The 18,372-nt window shown below is 62.3% G+C and overlaps 1 protein-coding gene across 1 annotated transcript; it reads left to right on the forward strand.

Annotated features, from left to right (window-relative positions):
* Positions 1–233: 233 nt before the first annotated feature.
* ATP6V1B1 (ATPase H+ transporting V1 subunit B1) lies at positions 234–18,241 on the forward strand. Its single transcript, XM_041464606.1, has 14 exons — positions 234–530; positions 6,646–6,701; positions 8,154–8,252; positions 9,586–9,679; positions 11,176–11,253; positions 11,726–11,865; positions 12,400–12,501; positions 12,596–12,693; positions 13,613–13,736; positions 15,403–15,553; positions 16,471–16,553; positions 16,727–16,831; positions 17,756–17,885; positions 17,972–18,241. The coding sequence occupies exons 1-14, from the start codon at positions 431–433 to the stop codon at positions 18,127–18,129; spliced, it is 1,518 nt and encodes a 505-aa protein (XP_041320540.1). The 5' UTR covers positions 234–430; the 3' UTR covers positions 18,130–18,241.
* The last annotated feature ends 131 nt before the right edge of the window (positions 18,242–18,372 follow it).

The raw sequence follows: 18,372 nt of genomic DNA on the forward strand, positions 1-18,372 counted from the left end.
CCCTATCCCTATCTCTGTGCCTTATCCCTTATCCCATTCCCCATCCCACTCTCACTCCTACTCCCATTCCCATTCCCGTTCCCATTCCTATTCCCGTTCCCCTTCCCGTTCCCGTTCCCATTCCCCATCCCTATCCCGTTCCCATTCCCGTTCCCTGCCCCCATCCCGGCTCCCGCGATCCCGCCTCCGGCCGCTCCCTCCCGCTGTTTACAGCCAACACGGTGCCACCTGTGTCTCCGGTGTCACCTGTGTCTCCGGTGTCACCCGTGTCTCCGGTGTCACCCGTGTCTGCGGTGTCACCTTTGCTGCCGGTGTCGCGGGCGGGACCGGCGGGGGCCGGGCCGGGGCTACAAAAGCCGGGGCGCTGCCGTGCCCTGCCCGGCGGGACCGGGACCGTGACGGGGACAAGGACAGGGACAGGGACAGGGCCATGGCCGCCACCAAGGTGACAGCAGCGGCGACAGAGCTGGCGGCCGCCCGCGAGCACGGGCTGGCCGTGACCAGCGACTTCCACAGCAACCCCCGGCTGAGTGAGTGGGGGACACGGGGACACCGAGGGGGGACCCCGGGGAGGGGAGGGACATCCCTCTGTCCCCGAGCAGTGGTGGCAGGGACGAGGGGGTGACACCGGGCAGGAGTGCGTGGGTGGCGCTGGAGCCGGTACAGGGACAGGTGTGTGACACTGGGGCAGGCAGGGGTGACAGGGACGGGTGGGTGGCACTGGGACAGGCAGGGATGGCAGGGATGGATGGGCGGGTGACACTGGCTCAGGAGGGGACAGCTGGGTGGCACTGCGACAGGCAGGGTGGCATAGGGGCCACGTGTGTCTCTCGGGGGCCAGGGTGACAGTGTGGGGCTGCGGGGGTGTCCCCTCCTGGGGACCGCACCCACAAGGACTGGGGAAGGTGTCCCCACCCTGGGGACACCTGTGAGGCGCCGTGGTGACACCCCAGAGGTGCCGGGGCGCCCTTCCCGCTGTGTCCACATCCCACGGCGACATCGGGACACCTGGCACCGTGCCAGCGCCACACGGGGCTGGACGATCCCCCTGTCACCTTGTCCCCAAGCCCCCGCTGTCACCAAGGGCGTCCGTTGTGACCTTTGTGCCTTCGCTGCCGGGGCCGGGCAGTTCAGAAGCCACCTCTTTGGGATGTCACCTCCCCTCGTCCCCAACCGGGTGGCTCCGGTCCCTCCCGAGCCGAGCTGGCCCTGCCCGGCCACCCGCCGTGTTTGCTGTCAACAGCGGCCACCCGCGGGTGACTCCTGCCCGGGTCACCTGGCGGAGCGCCAGCCCTTGGCTCGGGTGTCACCCGCGTGTCCCTTTGCCAGGAAAAACCGCTCCCATTTCTTCCCGCTGGTCGCGTTTGTCCCCTCGAGGGACGCCTTTGTCCCCCTCCTGTGCCCAGCCCGGCACCGCCACCCAGGCGGTGACAAAGTCCTGTCCCCGGGGTGTCCCTGGCACGCAGGTGGGCAGCTGGAGGCGGGTCCCCGCACCCCAAAGTGTTCTGGGAGGTGACAGCAGAGGTGGCAGGAGGGACAGAGGGGGGTGGCACGGCTGGAGGGGACCTGGCGGTGACATTCGGAGGGGTGGGGACATCTCTGGATATGGGAGAGGGACAGTGTGGGGCTGTGGGCGCCTGAGCTCATGGGAGTGCAGGGTTCCCCCAGTTTGGGGTCCCAGTTTGGGGTACCAGTTTGGGATCCCAGTTTAGGGTCCCAGTTTGGGATCCTAGTTCAGGGTCCCAGTTTGGAGTCCTAGCTTGCCATCCCAGCTTGGGGTCACAGTTTGGGGTCCCAGTTAAGGGTTCCAGTTTGGGATCCCAGTTCAGGATCCCAGTTTATGCCCCCGATTTAGGGTCCCAGTTTGGAGTCCTAGCTTGCTGTCCCAGCTCGGGGTTCCAGTTTGGGGTCCCAGTTAAGAGTTACACTTTAGGGTCCAAGTCTGGGGTCCCAGTTCAGGTTCCCAGTTTGGGGTCCCAGAGTGGTGCTGGGCACCAGAGTAATGTCACTGTCCCCAGTGCCTGGAACTGGGAGAACTGGGATGGGCAGGGATGGATGATGGATGGATGGATGGATGGATGGATGGATGGATGATGGAGGATGGATGGATGGATACATGGATCTATGGATGGATGGATGGATGGATCTATGGATGGATGGATGGATGGATCCATGATTGGACAGACAGATGGACAGCGCAGGAGGCAGCACACCCAATTTGTCTGTGCAGCCCCAGCCCAGCAGTGATTTTGGCGGGTCACTGCCCCGTCCCAGCTGTCCCTGTTATCCCTGACACCTCTCCTGCTCCAGGCGCAGGGTCTTTGGGATGTGTTCCTGGTGCCGTTTGGGACACGGGCAGGAGCAGAGGAGCATCCAGGGACACTCCCAACCCTTGCCCACCCTGCCCTGGGGGGCTGTGACCCCACTGCCCTACAACAACCCCCCGCCCTTGGTCCCACATCCTTTAGGATCCCTCCCCTCCTCTCTCCTCCCTCCCTGTTTTTTTCCGCCAGCAAAACCCACAGCGAGCCCGACGATTGAATTTTCCTCTTTTTTTTTCTTTTTTTTTTTTTTTTTTTTCCTTTTTTTTTTTTTCTCCAAGTTCTCCTGCCCCCCCTTCACGCTTGGCTGGGGCCGCCTTTTCTCCGGCTGCCCCCACATGACTGTGCAGGTGTGTCTGGGAACCCGCGGCCGCCGGGCCCTAATTAGTGGCATAGAGTGTGACCCCCCGCCGGGCTTTTCACGGCCCCTGCCAGCCCCGGGCCAGCCCCGCGGGGTTGACAGCGCGGCACAAAGTGACACATGGCACAATGGGCAGGTTGAGGAGGCGACCAGGGCCGGCCGGGGCGGGGAGCGGGGGGGAAGCGGTCACTTAGGGATTGTCGGAAAAGTCCCAGGGTGGGCTCGGGGGTGAGAGGGATTGGGAGGAGGAGTTGGAGCAGGAAAAGGCGGGGGTGGATTTGTGGGATGGGTTCTGGAAATTAGGCATTACTGGGATCCTGAAAATCCTGGATTTTGGGTTGAGAGGGAGTTTAAATCCCACCCAGTGCCACCCCAAGGGACCCCTCCCACTGTGCCAGGCTGCTCCAAGTCCCGTCCCTGTCCCTCGGACACTGCCAGGGATGGGGATGCATCCAGCCCCATCCAGAGCCTGGTGCCCAGCACCCTCTGCCCCCCCCTGCCCCTGCCGAGGGGTGCCAGGGCTGGGGTCCCCCCTCTGTGCCCTGGGGGACACCGGGGACCCTCCCTGTGTCCCAGGGTGGCTCAGGACCAGCTCTGGACCTGCTGGGGCAGCGCTGCATCCACGGCTTTGCTCTGGGACTGGAGATTTGGGGGCTGTTTATCCCTCCTGCTTCCCATCTCTGCTCCAGGTGTCCCCTTCCCTTCCCAGCTCTGGAATTTGGGGCGGGGGTTGAGTTTCACTCACTGCACACCCGACCCAGAGGATGAGGTGACAAAAAAGGGGAATGGCTTCCCACTGGGAAAGGGGCGATTGGGGTGGGATTTGGGGAAGCAATTCCTCCCTGTGAGGATGAGGAGAGGCTAGGATAGAATTCCCAGACATGCTGTGGCTGCCCCTGGACCCCCGGAAGCGCCCAAGGCCAGGCTGGATGGGCTTGGATCCACCAGATCTGGCAGAACAGGACGACCCTTAACCTCCCTTCCCACCCCAGCCATTCCCCGGCCCCAAGACCCCCTCGGAGGTGGCAGCGAGCCCCCGGCGCACTTTGCAGCCGAGCCCTACGTGCCGGGGGGCTGGGAGGGGCGGCGGGGGCTGCGGAGGGCAGGGCGGGCGAGCGGGAGCAATTAGCGGCGGGTGGAGCCGGGTCGGGTCCCCTTTGTCACCGGGGGCCGCGGTCCCCCCCGCGCGGCGGCCGCGCTGGTCAGCAGTGCGTGAGTGTCAGCGCTGACGGAGATCGCATGTGACAGCAGCTGTGAATTTGGGGCTGGGGGTGTGGAAAGGCCAGGTTGAAAGACTTTGCTTTTCCCTCGGCCCCTCTCCCCCCGCCCCCCGCCCCCCGGCAGGCGGCCGCAGCCCACCCAGCCCGCGGCTGCCGCGGCTGCGGCTTCATTATCGCTGCTGGGGCTTTCCGGTGCTCCCCCTGCGCTTCTCGGCCTTCCTCCTCCTCTTCCTCCTCCTCTTCTTGTTCTTCTCCTTCTCTTCCTTCTCCCCTTCTCTTCCTCCTCCTCCTCCTCTTCTTGTTCTTCTCTGCCTTCTCTTCCTTCCCCTCTTGTTCTTCTCCTCCTCCTCTTCTTCCTCTTCCTCCTCTTCTTCCTCTTGTTCTTCTCCTCCTCTTCCTCCTCCTCTTCTCCTTCTCCTCCTTCTTCGTCTTCGTTCTCTTCTTCTCCTGCTCTTTCTCATCCTTCCTCATCTTCTCCACCTCTTCCTCCTCCCTCGTCTTCTTTTTCTCCTCTTCTTCCACTTCTTGTCCTCTTTCGTGTCCTTCTCCTTCTCCTCATCTTCCTCTTCCTTTTCTTCTTCTTCTTCATCTTCCCCTTCTTCCTCTTCTCCTGCTCCTCCTCTTCCTCTTCTGCTCCTCCTCTTCTTCTTTTTCTTCTTCTTCCTCTTCTCCTTTTTATTCTCCTCCTTCATCTCCACCTTCTCCTCTTCCTCCTCGTTCTTATTCTTTTCCTTCTTTTCCTTTTTCTCCTCCTCCTCCTCCTCTCTCCCCATCCCGATCCCTTTCCAGGCTGTCCCATGGCGTTGCTGTCATGATTTCCCCCTCTGTCCCGACAGAACATCCCAGAGCCAGGCATGGATCAGGGGCTGGAATGATCCCGGGAATGTCCAAGGCCAGGCTGGACGCTGGGATTGGGAGCAGCCTGGGATGGTGGGAGGATCCCTGGATGGAAATGGGTGGGATTTGAGACCCCTCCCAACCCAAACCAGTCCAGGAGTCTGTGATGTCCAGAGGTCCCTGCCCATGGATGGATGGATGGATGGATGATGGATGGATGAAGGATGTGGATGGATGGATGGATGGAGGGATGGATGGATGGATTTCCATATCATCCATGAGCTTGGCCGATGATCTGATGTCACCCCTAGTGACATCAGCATTGCCAGAGGCTCCCACATTCCCAGTGGGAAGAGCCATCCCAGTGGGGTCAGAGGGCAGCAGGAATGTCCCCAGGGGAGTGGCAGCCACTGGGACCATGTTGGACACCCCGTACCGGGACAAGTGACACTCCCAGTGTCCCTGTCCCACCCAGGGGGCTCCGGGGCTGTCAAGGGGGAGAAGAAAAAAATTCCAGCAACTCCCGCCGGGGGAAGGGAAGTGGGAGAGCTTTGGGAGGGAGCGGGAATGGGAATAAAAGGCCGGATGGTCACTTTGGGAATAAAGGGGACAAAAGGCGGGGAGGGGGCTCCTGGTGTGCCGGCCCCTCTGGAGGCTGAATGGGAGAGCAGCAGGAGCCGGCCCTAATTGGGGAAGGGCAGAGAGGGCTAATTAGCTAATTAGCTCCTGGAGTGGGGCTGGGAGAACCTCGTGAGGCTCTGCAAGGCCAAGGGCGGGAGAAGCTGGGATGGGGCACAAATCCAGGCTGGAGGGGAAAGGACTGGGGGCAGCCCTGGGAAAGGTGGGAATTCTGTCCCTGTGCTCCACTCAGGTGAGATCTCACCTGCAGAGCTGCTCCAGCTCCTGGATCCCAAATTCAGGAGGGTGTGGAGCTGCTGGAGCAAACCCACAGCAGATTCCAGAGCTGTATTCCCGGGAATTGATCCCAAACCCGGCTCTCGCGGCAGCTGATCCCAGTCCTGGAATTCCCTGGAGCCGATCCTAAACGCTGGCGTTCCCAGGAGCTGATCCCAGTCCTGGAAGTCCCGGGAGCTGATCCCAGTCCTGGCAGTCCTGGGATCCGATCCCAAACCCCGGCGCTCCCGGGAGACGATCCTAAACCCGGTGTTCCCAGGAGCTGATCCCAATCCTGGCAGTCCCAGGAGCCGATCCCAATCCTGGCAGTCCCGGGATCCCATCGCAGTCCAGTCGCTCCCAGGAGTTGATCCCAATCCCGGCATTCCCACGATCCAATCCCAATCACATTATTCCCAGGATCCCATTCCAACCCCGGCATTCCCAGGATCCCATCCCAATCCCTGGCATTCCCGGATCCAATCCAAATCCAATTATTCCCGGAATCCCATTCCAGTCCCGGAATTCCTGGGATCTGCTGTCTCTCCCTGTGTTCATCCCCGTTTGTCACCGCCTGTCCCAGGGTTGTCCCCGCGGAGTCACACCCTCCTTTTCCCGCCCCAATGTCACCCCCGGGGTGTCCCCAGGGCCACCGCGGGGTCTTTGGGAAGTGTCCCCGCATCCCACCGGGCCAGGCAGGATGCTCGGGCAGGGCGCGACAGGGAGGGGACAAGGGGACACTTCCCTGCTGGCCCTGGTGGCATTCCCAGCGGTGACATCCCTGCGGGGCACGTGGCGACAACACCAGAAGGTGACACAACCCCTGAGTGCCCTGGCAGGAAGCCACCACCGAGTGACATTCCCTGCAGGACGGAGTGTCCAGCTGGGCCACCGCTGGTCACTTGGGGTGTCACCGGGACGGGGAAAGGAACACAGGAAGGGACAGGGTGTAGGGGTGGCACCGCCCGGGTGGCCCCGTGGCTCTGGGGACCGACGGTGTCCCCTCCCCCAGCCTACAGGACAGTGTGCGGTGTCAACGGGCCCCTGGTGGTGCTGGACAACGTCAAGGTAGGACCCTGGGGTGGCATGGGGACAGCTTGGCGGTGGCACCTGCGGCTGTGTGGGGACCCCAGTGCTGAGGGTGCAATGGGGGGAGTGTGTCCCCAATCCCTGTCGCCTGTCCTCTGTCCCCTCCCTCCTGTCCCTTGGGTTGACCCAGTCCCTTCTTCTCCATCTCTTGTCCTCTGTCCCCTGGGCTGTCCCCTTTCCCTGTGCCATCCCTCCTGTCCCCTGGGCTGTCCCCTGTCCCTGTGCCATCCCTCCTGTCCCCTGGGCTGTCCCCTGTCACTGTGCCATCCCCCCTGTCCCCTGGGCTGTCCCCTCCTCTCCGGGGTCCGAGCTCCCTCCTCTGGACACGCTCGGCAGCAGAGCCCTGTCCCCGCTGCACGCGCGGGTGGCGCGTCCCGTGTCCTCCTGTCCCCCTCTCCCCGTGTCCCCATGTCCCCGTATCCCCGTGCTGGTGGCGTGTGCGCCGACACGGGGGACGCTGGGGACACGGGGGACATCCCGTGGGACATGTGTGTGCTCGGTCCGGGGACCCTGTCCCCCAAGTCCCGTGTCCCTGCCCGAGCTCAGCTCCTGTCCCCTGTGTCCTTGTGCCCTGTCCCCTGTGTCCCTGACCAAGCTTTTTCTTTCTGTCCCTTGTCACCTATCCCCATCCCCTGTCCCCTTTCCAAGCTCTGTCCTTTGTCCCGTGTCCCCTTTTCCAGCTCTGTCCCTTGTCCCCCTGCCCAGCTCTGTCCTCTGTCCCTTGTCCCCTGTCCCCTTTCCCAGATCTGTCCCCTGTCCCCTGCCCAAGCCCCATCTCCCCCGGGGACCCTGCTCTGAGCGGGGCCACCCCACAACCCCCGTGTCCCCTTGCTGTCACCCTCCCTGTCCCTGCTGCCCGCTCTTCTGGCTGGGCTGGGGACACCTGTGTGACCCCCGGAGGGCTTTTGTCACCCGGTGTCGCGTTTCCATGGCCCTGTCATTTATTAATTAATCAGCCCAATCAAAGGAGGAGGAGAGCCCTGAGCGTGCTGGGCAGCAGCGACATCGGCCACTGTCCCCAGAGCAGGATGTGGCCCCGCGGTGTCCCACGAGTGCCACTCGTGCCTCATGGGGACACCTCTGCCTTGGGGGTGGTGGCAGCCTGGTGGCTCTGGCTGGGACAGCGTTGGTTGTCACCTACTCAGGAGCTGAAAATCCCCTCGACATCGGGGAAACTGAGGCACGGAGCAGTGCCACAGCCCGGGGGCAGCTCCAGGATGGGACAGCGACAGGGACAGGCAGTGCCACCACCCCCCGCGCCACCCCTTTGCTGCCCGGTGTCACCCCCGCTCACAGTTTGGTGGCTTCAGGACCAAAGAAGGGGAAACTGAGGCAGCACCAGCGGAGCAGGCGGGGCTGGGGGGAGAGGGGCGGGCTGAGGGGACAGAGGGGACACCGCCACCCCATTTGGCCGTGTCGCTGTCCCCACAGTTCGCCCAGTACGCCGAGATCGTGAACTTCACCCTGCCCAACGGCACCACCCGCAGCGGGCAGGTGCTGGAGGTGATGGGCGCCAAGGCCATCGTGCAGGTGAGCGCGGGGACACGGCGACACCGCGGGGGCGTGGCGACCCGGGACTTTTGGTTTGCGCCCGGGCTCTGTCCCCGGGCTCTGTCCCGGGTCCCTGTCCCGGGGTTCTGTCCCTGAGCTGTGTCCGGGCTCTGTCTCGCTCCCTGTCCCCAGCTCTGTCCCGGAGTTCTGTCCCTCTCCCGGGTCCCTGTCCTGGGTCCCCGTTCCGGGCTCTGTCAAGGAGTTCTGTCCCTGTCCCGGGTCCTTGTCCCAGGGCTCTGTCCCGTGGCTCTGTCCCCCTCCAGTGGTGGCTGTCGGGCTCGTGTCCCTGTGCTCTTAAGAGGCGGGACTGGTGTCCTGGGATGGCCAGGGGTGGCCTGGGATGGGTCCTGGGACAGGTGACGATGTCCTGGGATGGCCAGGGGTGGCCTGGGATGGGTCCTGGGACAGGTGACAATGTCCTGGGATGGCCAGGGGTGGCCTGGGACAGGCCGTGTCCCACTCCCTCACCCCACAACCCCACACTGACCCCTCCGGCTCCATCCCAGGACCGCGCTGCCACCACCCCCCGAAGCCACCAGCCCTGTGACCGCAGGGGCCGCCGGGGTGTCCCCAAAGCCACCAACCCTGGGGTATCGGGGGCTGCCAGGGTGTCCCCAAAGCCACCAACCCTGGGGTATCGGGGGCTGCCGGGGTGTCTCCAAAGCTGCCAACACTGTGATGCCAGGGGCTGCCGGGGTGTCCCCAAAGCCACCAGCCCTGGGGCTGTTTGGGGTCAAACCCCTCCTAATTAGCCCGGATCCCCCCCAGCTCCCCCCAGGGGGGGTCGCGCAGCTGCCCCAAAATCGCCGCTCTGATGCCACCTGTGCCTCGGGGATGCCCTTTTAATCCTATTAGGGAGTCAGGCTCGGGCAGGGGGAAAAAAAGGGGGGGAAAGGGATAAAAGGAAGGGAAAAAAGGGAGAAAAGGGGATTTTTGCCGCCTCAGCGTTGTTGGGAGTGACCCGCAGCCCCCGCACCCACCTGGGGGGCTCCGAGTGTCACCTGTCACCGTCCCCAGATCCCCCTGCTCCCAGGGGCCACCCGGCTCTAATTAAAGCGGCGAGCCGGGGGTTAATTAACGCGAATGATGTCAAATATGATCTGGATCAAAAGGCTTTTCCCGCGGGTGCGGCATTCACGGTCCACCCCAAAAAAAAAGATCCCCCCAAAGCCCCTCAAGAAGGGTTTTTAACCCCAAATCTTGTCCCCTCTTTTATGTCCCCTCCCGGGGGGTTGGGGTGAGCGCGGGTCACGTCACGCCCCCCAAATCCTTAATTAATCCTCGTTAATTGCCCTCTCCGGGCACTCCGCAGGTGTTTGAGGGCACCTCGGGCATCGATGCCAAGGCGACAACGTGCGAGTTCACGGGGGACATCCTGCGCACGCCGGTGTCCGAGGACATGCTGGGTGAGCGCGGGCACGGCTCGGGGCACGGCTGGCACCGAAATCTGGGGGGTTTGGGGTTCAGCTCTGGGGCTGAGAACGTCCCTGGGTCACCCCCGAGCTGTGACAGCCACGTGGGACAGGGCGGGACCCGTCCTCGCGTCCTGTGTGTGCTGATCCCGGGAAACGCGTGGGGTGGGCGGGGAAAGGAGTCCAGGTGAGGTGGCACCGCGTCCCTGGAGGTGGCATCGCGACCCTGGAGGTGTCACCCGAACCCCCCAAACCCCCCCGGCGGTCACTCGGGGTCGGGTCGGGGGGTGGCCCTGTCCCTGCGCTGTCCCCCCCACCCACGGGGCCGCGTGTCCGCCGCCCTCCCGTCCCGCAAAGGGCAGGGGGCGGGGCAGCCCCCCCGGTGTCGCCCCCCTCCCGCTCTCGGTGTCCCCCGGGAGTCGCCGCTGCCGTGGCCGCTGACCTTTCGTGCTCGGCGCTCGGCGCTGCCATCACCCTGATGCGCTGTGACACCGCTGACGTGTCCCCGCACCGCCACCGTGTCCCGTGGGGGGCAGGGGGGGCGGGGAGGGGGCGGCAGCCAGGGAGGCGAGGTCAGGGAACCGTGGCTTTGTCGCGATCGATGCCACCGCGGCTCCGAGGCGGTCGATGAGGCTGAGAGGGAGCGGTGAGGCCGTGTCCCCTCCCTGGGGACGGTTTGGGGGGGTTGGTGTCACCCCACTGAGCTGGGTGGCGGTGCCACCCCATCCCTGGCAGTGTCCCAGGCCAGGCTGGACAGCGCTTGAAGCCACCTGGCACAGTGGAAGGTGTCCCCACTGCAGGGAGGTGACATCGACAGGGAGCGGTGAGGCCGTGTCCCCTCCCTGGGGACGGTTTGGGGGGGTTGGTGTCACCCCACTGAGCTGGGGACTGCGAGAGGGGAGTGACTGGGGACATGGGGACAGGGTGATGGGGATGTGGGGACACAGGGACAGGGTGATGGGGTAACGGGGACATGGGGACACAGGGACAGAGTGATGGGGGACATTGGGACATAGGGATGGGGGTGGGGGACATGGGGGGACAGGGTGATGGGGGTGATGGTGACAGGGTGATGGGGACGTGGGGACACAGGGATGGGGGTGATGGGGACACGGGGACAGGGTGATGGGGACAGGATGATGGGAACATGGGAGTGATGGTGACAGGGTGATGGGGACACAGGGACAGGGTGATGGGGGTGGCTGTGGGAATGGGGACATGGGGACAGGGTGATGGAGGTGTCTGGTGACATTGGGGGGACATGGGGGTCTTGTCCCCATGTGCTGGCACCTTCCTGCCACAGGAGCTGTGGTGTCACCCAGCCCACAGGTGGCACTTCCTGCCACACAGCCCCCCGGTCCCTGTGTCCCCTCTGGGGGTGGGAAGCACATTCTGGGTTGGGATGGGGACAGTGTCCCAGGGCCATGGGACCAGCAGGTGCCACCCCTGGCTGGTGGCCTCGGGCAGGGACAGTCCCTGTGTCCCCACAGGCCGGGTGTTCAATGGCTCCGCCAAACCCATCGACAGCGGCCCCCCGGTGATGGCCGAGGACTTCCTGGACATCAACGGTGACGGCTCCGGCTCTGCGGGAACGCGGGAGGGGCGTGGGGCTGGCCTGGAATTGGGGTGACAGCGTGCCCTGTGGTGTCACTGTGCCCTGTGGTGTCACCACATCCCTGCATCCCTCCATGGATCCATCATCCATGGATCCATCATCCATGGATCCATCATCCATCCATCCATCATCCCTCCATCCATCCATGCCTCCATCCCCACTGGGGTGCTCCAGGAGCGTGTCCAAGTGCTGGAATGGTTCCTGTCCCACCCCAGAGCTGCTCCCTGCTCATCTCCAAAACTTCCTTCCCAATTTTTGCCACCAACCCTGCATCCTTCTTCACCCCATCCCCGAAGTGTCCAAGGCCAGGCTGGACAGGGCTCGGAGCACCCTGGGATCGTGGGAATTGTCCCTGTGTGGGAGTGGGTGGGTTGAAGGCCCCTTCCAACCCCACCGTTCCATGACCCCTCCTTTTCCCGCTCCAGGCCAGCCCATCAACCCCCACGGGCGCATCTATCCCGAGGAGATGATCCAGACCGGGATCTCTCCCATCGACGTCATGAACAGCATCGCCCGTGGCCAGAAAATTCCCATCTTCTCTGCCGCTGGGCTGCCCCACAACGAGGTGGGATTGCGGGAAGAGGAGGATGGAGGGATTGGGAAGGTTGGATCCCCGCTCCTGGTGTTGGGAAGCTGCCGTCAGCTCGTGCCTCAGTTTCCCTGTTGGCACAGCAATCCCTGTGTGCTGTGTGGGAGGATCTGGGCTGGTTTAGGGACCCTAAATCCAGGGATTGGGGGGCTCCAGACCCTTCTGATGTCCCCACAAGTGTGGGATGGAGCAGGAGGGGCTGGAAATTCCAGAGGGGGATGGGATGGGATGGGATGGGATGGGATGGGATGGGATGGGATGGGATGGGATGGGATGGGATCCATGGGATTGGACAGGATGGGACAGGACGGGATGGGATGGGATCCATGGGGTGGGATGAGATGGGAACCATCCCTGACCAGTCAGGAGTGATGATAGGCAAGGCAGGACGCAGCAAGAGGGGGACACCCTGCTGGTCCCCAATCCATGGGGCCGTGTCCCAGTTCCACAGGGGTCATGGCCGCTCTGGGGTGTCCCTGCTGCCACCCCTGTCCCTGTCCCCTCCCTCAGATCGCGGCACAGATCTGCCGCCAGGCCGGGCTGGTGAAGAAATCCAAGGATGTGGTGGATTTCCACGAGGACAACTTTGCCATCGTCTTTGCGGCCATGGGGGTGAGTCAGGGACACGATGGGACATCCCAGGTGACCCCAGAACCGCCCTGTCCCCGTGTCCCCACCCGCTGACCGCGTGTCCCACCCGCCACAGGTGAACATGGAGACGGCGCGGTTCTTCAAGTCGGACTTTGAGCAGAACGGCTCCATGGAGAACGTGTGCCTCTTCCTCAACCTGGCCAACGACCCCACGTGAGGCACAGCCCTGCCTCCTCCTCCTCTTCCTCTCCTTCTCGCTCCTTCTCCCTCCTCCTCCTTTCTCCTTTTCTCTCCCTCTTTTGTCTCCTCATTCTTTTTTCTCCCTCCTCCTCCTCTTTTTTCTCTTTCTTTCTTTCTCCTTCTTTTTCTTCCTCCTCCTCCTCTTCCTTCTCCTTTTTTCCCTTCTCCTTTTTTCCCTTCTCCTTTTTTCCCTTCTCCTTTTTTCCCTTCTCCTTTTTTCCCTTCTCCTTTTTTCCCTTCTCCTTTTTTCCCTTCTCCCTCCTCTCTTATTTTCTCCTTCCTTTTTCTTTTCCTTTCTCCTTCTTCTTTCTCCTTCTCCCTCTTTTCCTTCTTCTCCCTCCTTCTCCTTCTTTTTTTATTCTTTTCCTTCCTTCTTTTCCTTTCTACTTCTCCTTTTCCTTCTTTCCCTTCTCCCTCCTCCTCCTTTCTCCCTTTTCCTTCCTTCTCTTTCTTTTCATTTCCTTCAATTTTCCTTTTCTTTTTCTTTTTCTCTCCTTTTACTCCTCCCCTCTTTTCCTCCACTTTCTTTTCTCCTCCATTTTCCTTCTCCTTCCTTTCCCTCTCCCTTCCTTTCCCTCTCCCTCTCTTCACTCCCTTCTTTCCCCTTTCCCTTTCTTCCCTCTCCCTCTCCTTCCTCCCTTTCCTCCCTCTCCCTCTTCCCCACCAGGACCCCACAATTCCCAGATGACTTTTGGGGGAGGTTCTTCTGACCCCCCTGGGATTCCCCAGTGCTCCGCCCTGCGTGGGGACCCCAAAAACTCTGGGATTCCCCCTGCACTGGGGGGACCCCACCCCACACCAGGCTGGGCTCCTCTGCACGCCTTCCTGACACCCCAAACCTGCCCTGCAGGGGCTAATTAACCCAGTTGTGCTAATTGGGGGTGTCCCACAGGATCGAGAGGATCATCACGCCGCGGCTGGCGCTGACCACGGCCGAGTTCCTGGCGTACCAGTGCGAGAAGCACGTGCTGGTCATCCTGACCGACATGAGCTCCTACGCCGAGGCCCTGCGCGAGGTCAGCGCGGGGTGGCCGCAGGGTCTGGGCAAGGACAGGACAGGGTCCTTGGGGTGTTTGGGGTGCTCAGGGTGACAAGGACAGCTGGCAGTCCCAGGGCCCTTGGGGTGTTTGGGGTGACAAGGACAGGACAGGGTCCTTGGGGTGTTTGGGGTGCTCAGGGTGACAAGGACAGCTGGCAGTCCCAGGGCCCTTGGGGTGTTTGGGGTGACAAGGACAGGACAGGGTCCTTGGGGTGTTTGGGGTGCTCAGGGTGACAAGGACAGCTGGCAGTCCCAGGGCCCTTGGGGTGTTTGGGGTGACAAGGACAGGACAGGGTCCTTGGGGTGTTTGGGGTGCTCAGGGTGACAAGGACAGCTGGCAGTCCCAGGGCCCTTGGGGTGTTTGGGGTGACAAGGACAGGACAGGGTCCTTGGGGTGTTTGGGGTGCTCAGGGTGACAAGGACAGCTGGCAGTCCCAGGGCCCTTGGGGTGTTTGGGGTGACAAGGACAGGACAGGGTCCTTGGGGTGTTTGGGGTGCTCAGGGTGACAAGGACAGCTGGCAGTCCCAGGGCCCTTGGGGTGTTTGGGGTGACAAGGACAGGACAGGGTCCTTGGGGGGTTTGGGGTGACAAGGACAGCGCAGGGTCCTTGGGGGGCTTGGGGTGACAAGGACAGCCCAGGGTCCTTGGAGAGTTTGGGGGGCTCAGGATGACAAGGACAATCCAGGGTCCTTGGGGTGTTTGAGGTGGTCTGGGTGACAAGGACAGCTGGGGGTGTTTGGGGTTCTTGGGAGGTTTGGGGTGCTCAGGGTGACAAGCACAGCCCAGGGTCCTTGGGGGATTTGGGGCGCTCAGGTGACCAGGACAGCTGGGGGTCCCAGAGTTCTTGGAGGATTTGGGGTGACAAGGACAGCCCAGGGTCCTTGGGGAGTTTGGGGTGCTCAGGGTGACAAGGACAGCTGGCAGTCCCAGGGTCCTTGGGGGATTTGGGGTGACAAGGGACAGCCCAGGGTCATTTGGGCACCTGGGGTGCTCAGGGTGACCAGGACAGCTGGGAGTCCCAGAGTTCTTGGAGGATTTGGGGTGACAAGGACAGCCCAGGGTCCTTGGGGTGTTTGGGGTGATCGAGGTGACAAGGACAGCTGGGATTCCCGTGATTTTTGGGGTGTTTGGGAGTTTTGGGGTGTTTGGGGTGTCTGAGGTGCTTGGGGCACCCAGCACACCTGGGGTTCCCAAGCTTCTTGGGGTTTTTGGGGTGTTCAGGATCCTCATCATACCTGGAGTTTCCACAGTTCTCGAGTTTTTTGGGGTGTTTGGGATACGCAGCACACCTGGGGTTTTTGGGGGTGTCTGGGCTGCTCAGGACACTTGTGTTTGGGGTCCCCGGGGTCCTCAGGGTCACAACGACATCTGGGGTTCCCAGGGTCCTTGGGATGTTTGGGGTGATCACAGTGACAAGAACACCTGGGGTTCCCGTGGTTTCTGGGGGTTTTGAGGTGTTTGGGGTTTTTGGGGTGTCTGGAGTGCTCAGAATTCCCAGCACACCTGGGGTTCCCAAGCTCCTGGCGTTTTTTGGGGTGCTTGGGGCACCCTAGCACACCTGGGCTGCTCAGGACACTCGTGTCCCTCGTGCCTCCCGTGGTTTTTGGGGTGTTTGGGGTGCTCTGACGCCCCAACCCCACAGGTGTCAGCAGCCAGGGAGGAGGTCCCGGGCCGCCGCGGCTTCCCCGGCTACATGTACACGGACCTGGCCACCATCTACGAGCGCGCCGGGCGCGTGGAGGGCAGGAACGGCTCCATCACCCAGATCCCCATCCTCACCATGCCCAACGACGGTCAGCGGGACACGGCGGGGCCGGGAATACCGGGAGGGGACGGGAATGCCATGGGAGATGGGGATTTCCCCACTCCGGGAAATCGCAGGGATGGGAAATCCCAAACTGCTCCGGTTTTACCCGGTTTTGGGAGCTCCTGGGGTGGTGACGCTGCTGGGGTGATTTAAGGTCTGTGGCTTCCCCATGTCCCCAACAAGCCCTCAACACCTCCTGATTGGGGTCCTCGGTTTCAGGACAGGGAGGTGACACCAAAACCCCTCTGTGCCATCCCAGCCACCCCCATATCTTCCCTTTTGGGGTCCCTGGCTCTGGGACAAGGGAGTGCCACCAAAACCTCTCTGTGCCATCCCAACCATCCCATCCCCTCCCATTTGGGGTCCCCAACCCCAGAACAGGAAGGTGACACCAAAACCCCTCTGTGCCATCCCGACCATCCCATTCCCTCCCATTTGGGGTCCCAGCTCCAGGACAAGGGGGTGACACCAAAACCTCTCCGTGCCATCCCAAGCACCCCCATACTTTCCCATTTGGGGCCACTCTGGAGCAATGGGGTGACACCCAAACCCCTCTGTGCCATCCAATCCACTCCCATCCGCTCCCATTTGGGGTGGCTCCAGGACAAGGAGGTGACATCCAAACCCCTCTGTGCCATTCCAACCACTCCATCCCCTCCCATTTGGGGTGGCTCCAGGACAAGGAGGTGACATCCAAACCCCTTTGTGCCATCCCAACCACCCCATCCCCTCCCATTTGGGGTCACCCTGGGGTAATGGGGTGACACCAAACCCCCCTATTGACCCCAGTGGGGGCTGCGCTGCCCCGGTGACCCCACAGATGTGGCACAGCGGTGTCCCGTGTCCAGCTGAGCTGCCAGCCCCACTTTGGGGTCTCACAAGCCCTTTGTCCCCCCACCCCAGACATCACCCACCCCATCCCCGACCTGACGGGTTTCATCACCGAGGGCCAGATCTACGTGGACCGGCAGCTCCACAACCGCCAGGTTCGTTCCCAAACCCCTTCTCCTCTCCAGGGATGGATCCTGGATGGATCCAGGGATGGACCCAGCATCCACCGGAGCTGGAAACCACCCGGGAACACCGGGATGGGGGTGCTGGGGGTACGGGTGGGGATCCCCAGGGCTGGATGGACACTGGGGTCGCTCCCACCCTACAGATTTACCCTCCCATCAACGTTCTGCCGTCCCTGTCCCGGCTGATGAAATCGGCCATCGGAGAGGGAATGACCAGGAAGGACCACGGGGACGTGTCCAACCAGCTGGTGAGGGCCTGGGGACACTCGGGGGGCGTTTGTCACTTCAGGGACCTCCTGTCCCTGCTTGGGAGGCTCAGGTGAGATCGCACCTGTGGAGCTGCTCCTGCTCCCAGATCCCAAATTCAGGAGGGTGTGGAGCTGCTGGAGCAATTCCAGAGGAGGTTCTGTAGATGCTCTGAGGGCTGGAGCTGCTCTGGAGCCAGGCTGGGAGAGCTGGGAATGTTCTCCTGGAGAAGGGAACAGCTCAGAGCCCCAGGAATGGCCACGGGATTCCAGACAGGAGCTCTGATTTTGGGATGATTCAGGCTTGGATCCCACTGAGCTCCATGGGATGTTCTAAATCCCAAATCTTCAGCTGCCTTTATTGGGATGTGGGGAAAATCCAGGGAAAGTGACAGCACCCAGGAATGCTGGGGCTGCCCCAAATCCCTGAAATGTCCAAGGCCAGGCTGGACAGGAGCAACCTGGGATAGGAGAAGGTGTTCCTAAACATGGATGGGGGTGGAATGGAATGGGATTTAAGGTCCCATTCCAGGATTCTGGAGCCAGGCTGGGAGAGCAGGGAATGTTTCCCTGGAGAAGGGAAAATTCCAGGGAATCCTCAGAGTCCCTGGAGGGGCTCCAGGAGAGCTGCAGAGGGACTGAGGACAAGGCCTGCAGGGACAGCACACAGGGAATGGCTCCCACTGGCAAAGGGGAGATTGGGCTGGGATCTTGGCAAGGAATTCCTGGCTGGGAGGGTGGGCAGGGGCTGGGCTGGAATTCCCAGAGCAGCTGTGGCTGCCCCTGGATCCCTGGCAGTGCCCAAGGCCAGGTTGGGATGGACCTTTGAGCCACCCAGGCCGGTGGGAAGTGTCCCTTGGTGGCACCGGCCAGGCTGTGGGGTCCGTGCCCATCCCGATCCATGGGTGGAATCCCTGGATCCCGCAGTACGCCTGCTACGCCATCGGGAAGGACGTGCAGGCCATGAAGGCCGTGGTGGGCGAGGAGGCCCTGTCCGCCGACGACCTGCTCTACCTGGAGTTCCTGCACAAGTTCGAGAAGCACTTCATCTCCCAGGGTGAGCCCCCGGCCCTAAACCGGGGATTTGGGATCTGGGGGAGCCCCTGCAGCAGCCCCAAATCCTGCGCCCCGCTCCGCCGGCAGGTCCCTACGAGAACCGGAGCATTTTCGAGTCGCTGGACATCGGCTGGCAGCTCCTGCGCATCTTCCCCAAGCAGCTCCTCAAGCGCATCCCCGAAAACATCCTGGCCGAGTTCTACCCCCGCGAGGCCAAGGCGCCCGAGCAGGGCACGGCCCTGTGATCCCAAATCCTCACAAATCCCCCTTTTCTACCATCGGATCCCCCTTTCCTACAATTGGATCCCCCTTCCTAAAATCGGGAAAAATCTCTTTGTTTTTATCGGTGAATAAATAACCGTGGTCACCAAAGCCTTCCGTGCTCCAATGTTTCCTTCCATGGCCAAGGAATTCCCACCCTGGGAAACCCTGGAGCAGCAGCCCCTCACCCCAGCCCGAGCTGCAGCTCCCCAGAACCCCATAATTCT

The sequence above is a fragment of the Pyrgilauda ruficollis genome, unplaced genomic scaffold, assembly GCF_017590135.1.
Source record: "Pyrgilauda ruficollis isolate IOZ18807 unplaced genomic scaffold, ASM1759013v1 scaffold181, whole genome shotgun sequence".
NCBI classification, from domain to species: domain Eukaryota; kingdom Metazoa; phylum Chordata; class Aves; order Passeriformes; family Passeridae; genus Pyrgilauda; species Pyrgilauda ruficollis.

What these genes read in the sequence shown, in the direction of transcription:
- ATP6V1B1 (XM_041464606.1), top strand. Translation starts at nt 431, where the DNA reads ATGGCCGCCACCAAGGTGACAGCAGCGGCGACAGAGCTGGCGGCCGCC. An exon ending in CCTCACCATGCCCAACGACG is followed by an intron (nt 15,554 to 16,470) that starts GTCAGCGGGACA and finishes CCCCCACCCCAG; the next exon opens with ACATCACCCACCCCATCCCC. An exon ending in GGGACGTGTCCAACCAGCTG is followed by an intron (nt 16,832 to 17,755) that starts GTGAGGGCCTGG and finishes TGGATCCCGCAG; the next exon opens with TACGCCTGCTACGCCATCGG.